Consider the following 9,490-nt stretch of genomic DNA (forward strand, 5'->3'; position numbering starts at 1 on the left):
AATCTCAAAAACCATGTGGTCTTATCACAAAGCACAAGGAAATTATTTAATTAGATGGTATTCCTTTATGACAATTTTTAAAGCTAAACCTATGATTTTACTGTAATCATTAGACTTTTGCTGATTTTATAAAACTGTGACACACTGCTTTTGCTATAATAGATACACCATACTAAGACAATTAATAGTACCTCAGTTCATTCTTCTATTTCATACATTATACTAAGACAATCTATGGTACCTAACTTCATCCTTCTAATTCATACATTATACTAAGACAATCTATGGTACCTAACTTCATCCTTCTAATTCATACATTATACTATGACAATCAATGGTACCTCAGTTCATCCTTCTAATTCATACATCATACAAAGACAATCAATGGTACCTCAGCTCATTCTTTCTACTTCATATCTCATAATTGAAATAAATTATTAGCAAAACTTTACTTCATACAATCAACCTCTATTTTCAGTTTTATCTCCCATTTGCCCTGCTCAAAACATAAGAACTTAGAATTCATGAAATTTTGAGCTGTAACATTATGGAAAACTGTCAAACTTATACAAGCACACATATATACAGTTCTTGAGTCCTTGAGACAAGATAATCTTTGTTATCTTTAAAAATACAACATATTTTATAACATATGAAACAAATCAAAAACCTTACCCAACACTTTTACAAAGCATAAAAGGTCTTTTGGAATCCGGAGTGTAAACATCTGGTGGGCTTATGCAATCTATAAAATGTCATTTATAAAATGATAAAACAAACATGAGAATTAGTTAAAATTGTACCAAAAATAGTGTAAAAATGAACCAGATACAAATAATTCTACTTTGTATATAACAGTATATATAAGTAAGTATATAAAAGTATATAGCAGTATTAAGGTGGAACTTAAAAGCTAAATATTTTTTGTTTTTTTTCTTTTTAATATCTTACCCCCCTAATCTGCTCCTTATAATAAAGAAACACTGTATAAAAAGTTTGGGCAATAAACTCTTATGTTCAGGGGTAGCTTAAGTGTCTCAAAATTTATAAAAACTATAAAAATTCAAAGAATTATGAGTATATTTTATTTATTTATTAAAAACTCATTTATTTTTGAACACACTAATAGTGAACTATTTGTTCATAGTTATAACAACAAATAGTCTGAAAACACGTTCTAAGTCCGCTTTAGTACCCAGCCTACATAAAGGTGCAAAACAAAAATTTTTTTTTAAAGATTTTTACTAAAAAAACAATGCCTGCAACAAATTGTTCAATATATAGTTGGATAACTTCTCGTTATTCACACGGTATATCTATATTCAGTCTTCCTAAAGGTCAGGATGATTGTAATGTTCAATATAGGAGTAAATGGATCAAGATTATCACAAAAGATTGTTTAATTGATTTGGCTTTAAGAAAACAAACTGCCAGTGAATATTTACATGTTTGCAAGAGGCATTTTGAAGAACACAAAGTTAATAGAAGTAAGCTAAGTGTTCAAATATTTAAGTGTGTGTTAACATATATATATATATATATATATATATATTTTCTTTTTTCTTTTTCAAGTTCCTTAGCAAAGACATGACTTTCAACATTAAGTATTAACTTGAAAAAAGATTGCAGTGAAGTAGACAAAGTTCTAAACGATGTACACTATTTTTATAAATTGTTCTCAAAATTTGTAGATCGTGTCAGTCCCCTTAAGTTAAAATCATGGAAACTTGTTATATCAAAAGATTTGCTCAAAGTTTTTAAAGTAAACAACATTCACCTACAACACTAATTTACAATACAATCTTTTGCTATATCTTTTGATATAAAGTAGAAAGGATCACTCCTTTTAATTTTTTAAATCGTTTACATTTTGTTTGTTTTAAAAAAATCTTGCTTAACATTTCTACTTTTCAAAATATATTCATCTGCTATAAATAAAAAGACTTTTTTTTTTTTAAGCTTTTATAAAAATTATCTTGTTTGTTTTAGTTTTTCTTTTAGCTTTATTTTTTTTTCAGCAGTTTTGTTTTTATTGGGCTTATATTTTATTTTTTAAAAGGAAAATAGGGGTAAATAGCATTAGTATAACAAAAATAGGAAATAGCATTAGTATAACAAAAAAGTTATACTAATGCTATTTCCATAAAATTGGTTATTTCTACTTTAAAATTTCTGTGATGCTATTAACTATTTCTGTTCTTTTTTAGAAAATTTAGAAAAATAAATTAAAATTTTGTGTGAACACTGACATGACGTGTCTCATGCTATTGTATGTAAAGGTTAAATTTTGTTATGAGGATTACAGAAAAATTAAAAAAGGTAAAGGTAAAGAGTATTGTTTGTATATATATATTTTGTTTACTTTGAATCTTTTCTCATGAAAATTTTCTCACGTCATTTTAAAATTTTTGTTTGCACATGTTTATTGTTTGCATATATGCTTTTTTGATAAGTATGTCTGTGTGGTAATATGTGCTTTATAGTTGTTTTATCGATGTGTTTTTATAATAATGTAAAGTGTTTTTTTATTGTTTGTGTATGTGTTTATATGTGTTATATAATTGTTTTATAAACGTGTTTTAATATGTATATAAGGTTAAATATATATTGTGTTTATAGTTGGTACATATGTTTATATTATGTTGTTTCCATGTTTTTAAAGTGCTGTGACTTGGTAAACATGTAGATATACTTACAACAGAGGGTTACATGACAGTGTTTAGTGTCAAACTGTTACTGCTTTAGGTCTAGGTGTTTTCAAGCCTTTACTATTAATGATTCTGAAAATACATAATAATGTATTTTAATAACATTTTGAGTAATCTTACTTATGTTCTGTTATATATGAATGTTATGTTACTTAAGTTATGTAACATGCATATTATATTAACTTATGGTGTGTGCTATTGTTGTGTGTTGTTGATGTGATGTTGTTTTTTTTGTTATCTTTTGAGTTGATAGATATTTGGCTTACCTTCACGTTGGTGTCTATTGTTAAAAATGATAAATAGGTAATTTTATTATTGAAAATCACTGCTTTTAATGATTCACTAAAAGCAAAGACAAATTATTTTGCCATATATAGAATTTGTTTTATCTCAATTTGATTTTTTAACTTTAGCGCTGTTTATTACATGATTTTGCTATAAATATTTTGGAATCATGCATAAATTATTTTCTAAAAGTTAACATGAAATAATAATATTTAACAACTACTACTCTGGTAATCACAACAGCTTTTCTCTATAAGGTACATTGATTTTCATTTTTTGTATGTAATGTTTTTCTTATTTATTTACTTATTCGTTACATTTTTTATTTTAGATTTATCAAATGATGTATTTATGTGGTATAGAAGAACAAAATATTGTAAAGTTTTGTGAATTTTTTAAAAACGTTTACTAATAATTTTTTTAAAGAAATAATATTGAAGTTTGCAAAAAAGGGTTTACAACGCTCTTTTTTTAAATTTTTCTGTGTTAGCAGAATGTTTGTTATTAAAATTGCAGGTTTTTAATAATTTTTTAAATTATTATTAGCTAACTTAATTTTTTTCAAACATCTCCTAGTTAATATAAACATTTTTTTAAAGTCATAAGATTATTGTATAATTTATTTAAAATGAGAGTTTAGCATATATAAAAATTATTTGTGTGTGCTATTTAGAGTAGAAAAAAAATTATATAGGAAAGATCACAATCTTCGAAATTCGTTTAAGAATTTTTGTTACTACTTTCAATTAAAAGTGAAGTTTAAATGGATGATATTAGGCTAGAAGCAGATATTAGTTTAGAAAATGGAAATGTTAATAGGCAAGTTATTTGTTGCAGAAATGAAAGAGATAGGCTTAGGCAAGATGAAATTAATAATCAACAAAATGCTAGAAATGCTGCTCGGCAAGCAGCAAGTAATTCGAACCCAAATAAGGAGAGCTTGGTTAGGCAAGTTGAAAATAATCATTGCAGAAATGAAAGAGATAGGCTTAGGCAAGATGTAATTAATAATCAACAAAATGCTAGAAATGCTGCTCGGCAAGAAGCAAATAATTTGAACCCAAATGAGGAGAGCTTGGTTAGGCAAGTTGAAAATAATTGTCTCAGAATTAGGCAAGATGAAATTAATAATCGACAGAATGCTAAAATTGCTGCTAGATGCGAATGAATGCATTTTATAGCAAGAAGTAATACTATTCCAGATTATAATTATTTAGGAGAAATGAATTATATTTGTCAGTATTGTGGTGCTAAGAAAATTGATGATGAAACACATTTTTTATGTTGCCAAAATGAAAAGGTAGTTTTGTCGCAACCTTCACCATTTCCACAAGATTTACAAGATTTATTTAAAGCAAATTATGAAGATGGAAATGCCAATCTGAATTTTTTTAAATATATTAGAAATTATAATGCCTGTCTTTCTTCTGCTTCATTTAAAGCTAATGTAGTTCAACTCATGAATCATGAATCTGCCAAATCAAGATGTTCCGCCAACATATTGTCAACTATACATCTATGATCCACTTGCAGCAGTAAAATTTAGAATACAACAATGTGGTAATGATCTTTGCTTAAATGATTTAATGTTTTGATTGCAAACTATTATTAGTTAAGAGAACCTGGCTGAAGTGGAAGATGAAGAAATTCATTGAGCAGCTATAGTAGGTCGCTCAGTGTCAGTTGTAAAACTTTACTTGAAGGGCAAGATAGACATTGCTATAATCTCCCTTCACATAATGAAGTTGCAGTTGTATTTGTTGGTGAAGATGGTGCACCCCCTGCTTCCAGGGAAGTTGTTATTTACCCAAGAGGTCATCCTCTTAAAACTATATCAAGTATGTCTGCCAACTTAGATCCTATGGTTTATTCTCTATTTTTTCCAAGGGGTGATACTGGTTGGCATAATCAATTGGTTTACAACTCTGAACGAGTTACATTGGTTAGAAATCATGTTACATTATCTCAGTATTACAATTATAAACTTTCAGTTAGACAATTTTTCTTCACTCTTTTATGGCAAAAAACTGTTTCAGCAACATGCTGTTGATGCGTATGTTAAAATTGAAGGCCAGCATCATTTCATCAGACATAACCAAAACAAACTGAGAAGCGAGCAGTATGATGCCTTACACGAACATGTAAACAACCTTGGAAATAATCATAATGTTAGACCAGGGCGTGTTGTAGTTTCGCCATCAACTTATGTAGGAAGTCCTAGAGCTTTAAAAGAAAACTTTGAAGATGCTATTTTTATTAAAATAAAATTTTTCACGTTTAACTCTTTTTAATTTACTCTCTTTTTTTTTTTTAAATATTTTCAGCATCCTCTTCATCCTTTAAAAATGGTGAGGTTAGGCTTTATATTTTGATTAAATAAAATTGCAAATATTTATAATTTTTATTATATTCTTCTATTCGTAATTTTAGAGTCATTAATACTTGAGAGCTTTTGTGATTTTAGATTTGAGCACTACAGAAATTATTGCTCCAAACACCCAGGGGCTCTCTTGGAGAGGTCCTTCAATAAGTGGTGTAGTAATGGCGGTATGGATGAGCCCTCCTTCAAATGGAGGGCTTATCCATATCGGGATGTTAAGAGAAACCAAAGAAAAAACAGCAACCAAGAGGTTGTAAATGTCTTCTATCAGTGTAGATATTTATAACTTTTTTGTTGCCGCTTTTTCTTCTGTGATTTTTTTAATTTTTATTTTTTTTTAATTTTTAATTTTTTTTTTAATAATATATTATGTTGTATATTTGATTTATTTTGGTCATTTATTATTTAAAATTTTAATTGTTTTTTCACCAATTAAACTTATATATATTAAATTGATTCATTACCCAACTATCATAATATAATGATGCTACATTCAATTGTTAAAAATAATTAATTGGTAGTTTAATTTATTGAACTCACTGTTTTTAAAATTTACTATAAGGCGAGACAATATATTTAGCTATATAAATGCAATTCATTTATATCTCAATTTGATTTTTTATCTTTAATGTTTATAGTTTGGCTCCTTGATTTGTTTTTGTCAATTTAAAGCATGATGAAGTGTTATTATTTTGTGTAAGTAACTAAAAGCATATTGTGTTGAACTTAGGAATGTCAAGGAAAATGGTTCTGCCTTACACTGATTTGACCGTTGTAAATTAATCAAATAACATTAAATAATTGGTAAATTATTTTACCTCCTCATACTTTTTATGTTAATTTTACAGATGGTTTAATTTTTTTAATTTGAAGGCATTTTTCTAAAAGGGTATTAGTTAAGGTTTTGCAACTTTAAATTGTGGAAAACAGCCTCTATAAATTAATTATGTAACAGACCGACCATAACCCGTATTACGGGTTGCTTTCTGCTAGTTATCTATAAGCAATATTATTTTTTTTAATTTTATTTAATTTTAAACTTCAACTCTTAGAATTAAACTTACTATGCAAAACTATCGATCTGAAAATGCTTTTTTAAAACAATAAATGAAAAATGTGCAAGATGAAATTCAAAATAATTTATTACAAGTAACCTCTGACCTTGATGATGACAAAAAAAACTTCAAATTTCAAATGCTTTTGATCAATATAATGTTTCACTTTCTGTTAAATAAAATTAATGTTTTCTAATCTATAAACTTTTAAAATCAAAAGTCTATAGATTAGAAAACAGTCAATCCTGAAAACTATTTCAAGCCAGACATGTTATTTCATCTGTTGCTAGACAATGCTAACAAAATTTGAAAGCTACTGCCCAATCTTGTTGTTAAGTTAAATCATTTTCTGCAGGTAAATACATTCTATGTATTATATTTATATATTTTAAAAACTATTTAATTATAATTAAAATGAAACCTTCATTGAAATTAAATCAATTTCACTAAATTGACATTTAGTAGTAAACATGTGCTTTGAGACTCCATAAAAGTTATGCTGATGCTATAGCAACATATATAAAGAATTTAAAGGTATTAGTTAAACAAAGAGGGAAACATTCTATTTATATTTACTTATAGTTAAAATAACATAAATTTTTTGTATGTTAAACGGTATATATTAATTTAAATGTTAATTAAGGAAACTCAAAAATATGTGAAGACTGCATTCAATCGCAATCTTTTCATGGGATAGATCACTTAACTGAACATCATCTTATGTTCTTAAATAGAACTGTTATTGGGAGTGTTTTCAGAGCAATGCTCTGAATCTGTATACCATAATATGTTGAAAACTCTAACAAGGTTCTCAACTTCAGAGTTCAGATGATACCACAGAGAACTTCACAGAAAAGCAGAAATGGAGTACTCAAGTTACCGAATTTAAATTTTATTCACTCTTGTAATTTATACATATAATTTAAAATAATATGTACATGTTATGTATTATGTACATTATATCATTTAATATTACAGATTATAATATATAGTACTATTATAGATTATATAATATTAAACAAATATCTACAGATGACATTATATTATACAATATTACAGATTTATTTTATCATACAATATAACATTATTTTGCAGAAAATTTTATACAATGTTATACAATGTTCCAGATTATATGACATTACTATCATACACTATTATATATAAACATTACACTATGTTATTGTTAGGCGTAAGTTTACACCTTTATTTAAATTGATTTATAAATCAGGTGAACTTAATATTGTGTAGTCTTAATTTAAATGATCATAAGAGCCTCATAAGAGAGAAGTTCCGAGTTTAATCCCCACCCTATGTAAAAGTATAGGGCAAAAGATGGAACCTTGAGGAACCCCTAAAGTTACAGGAAATGAAGAAGAGTGCTGTCCATTGAGTACAAATTTTATACTACAATTGGTAAGGAAGGATTCAATAATCTTAAAGATGTTACCTGATACACCATAAGAAGAGAGCTTATGGAGAAGACCAGCATGCCAAACTTTATCAAAAACTTTAGAAATGTTGAGAGCAATAGCCTTAACCTCTCTACATCTACCTAATGCACAATAAAACTGATTAGTTGTTACTGTTAACAAATCAGCAGTAGAATGAGAAGATTGAAATCCATAATGACAATCAGAAAGTAAGCTATTAGATTCAAGATGAGAGATTAAGTGTTTATTAGTTAAAGACTCAAAAACCTTGCTTATGATAGAAGACTAATGGGATGGTAGTTAGACAAGTTAGATCATTCTCCAGAATTTTTGAAAAAAGAGATAACAGAATTGGCTTTCCAGCAGGCCGGAAAAAAAGACTCTGATAAGCACTAAATAAATAGTTTAGAAAGTATAGATGACAGCTTCAAGACTATTACAGGTATGTTCTACAGACCACAAGCTGTAGAAAAGTCTAAGCAGGAAATCACTTTAGATACAAATTGGAGTGATACAAATGTCAAGCAATGCATCAACCTGTTTGTCGACTATATCAGGTAGGACATGATAAGTGAATCAAGAAATGAGATTGATGAAAAGTTCTTTGCAAACAATTCGGCTTTGTCTTTAGTTTAGGTATAAAAAAAATCTGAACCATGCAAGAGAGGAGGAATAGCATAATTGTCCTTATTACAGATACTGCTAAAGATTCTTCAGAAGTCTCTGGAGTCTAATTTTTTAGATGAAATTTGAGACTTTGTGACCTGAGAATGGGCTTTGGGATTAGAAAAAACTTTTTTACAATATTTTCAGCAATAGTAAACAGACGTCTGCTTTCTGGAGAACTGTTTTGCCGATAGATATGGAATTGCAGGAGCACAATGAGAGGAAAACCATGGAGAAGAATGAGGTTTGAGCATTGTCGAGAGAGAAGAAAAGATTCTATGCCAGCCTGAATCCAAGAAGTTACATAAGAAGCACATTTATCAGTAGCAGAAAGACAAATTTATTTCTACCCAAGGGCCATCGTGAAGAAAATTAAGGAAGGAGTCCCAGTCAGCTTTAAGGTAGTTGTAAGAGGTACCATGATAGGGGATTCTGATGAAGAAGAAGAATGAGGTGATGGTTTTAGAGAGAACAAACCGCAATCAGAAGCACCAACCAGGGTTAATGTGGAGAAACTAAGCACTGAATAGGATCAGAAACAAGACATAAGTCAAGTAGAGAAGATAAATGATTCAGATTGTCTGGAAAGCAAGTTGGAAAATCGACTATTTGTGTTAGAGATTGAGAAAGACAAAAGTTGTGGGCCTTAATGCCTGCAGACTCACTGACACTAAAGCTAAGCCATTTAATTTGATGAGCATTAAATTCACCAACAGCAACAATAATGGCTGAGGGTTAAAGAGAAAGGGCTTTATCAATTTGATTAGAAATAATGTAAATGTAAATGCATAGGCCAAGCATGTGACTTGGGAGTCTTTTTCGAAATAAAGGAAGATAACCATTATCACTAAGATCGCAAGAAGAGACAACCAAACTCAAATTAGTCTCACAAAGAGCAAGTAGGTCTGGTGAACTTGCAAGAGATAAGACTCAACAGAAGAAAAGTTACTTTAAGGACCATGATTA

General features: G+C 28.4%; 1 protein-coding gene across 6 annotated transcripts in view; it reads right to left on the minus strand.

Moving 5' to 3' along the window:
- Positions 1-9,490, minus strand: part of LOC105845222 (synaptonemal complex protein 2) — a 126,035-nt gene that overhangs the window by 25,690 nt on the left and 90,855 nt on the right. For all 6 annotated transcript variants that reach the window (XM_065796472.1, XM_065796470.1, XM_065796471.1 and 3 more), the window contains one exon: positions 676-745. In XM_065796472.1, coding sequence (XP_065652544.1) covers positions 676-745 — 70 coding nt within the window. The remainder of the gene's footprint in view (positions 1-675; positions 746-9,490) is intronic.

This window comes from Hydra vulgaris, chromosome 04 (assembly GCF_038396675.1).
Source record: "Hydra vulgaris chromosome 04, alternate assembly HydraT2T_AEP".
NCBI classification, from domain to species: domain Eukaryota; kingdom Metazoa; phylum Cnidaria; class Hydrozoa; order Anthoathecata; family Hydridae; genus Hydra; species Hydra vulgaris.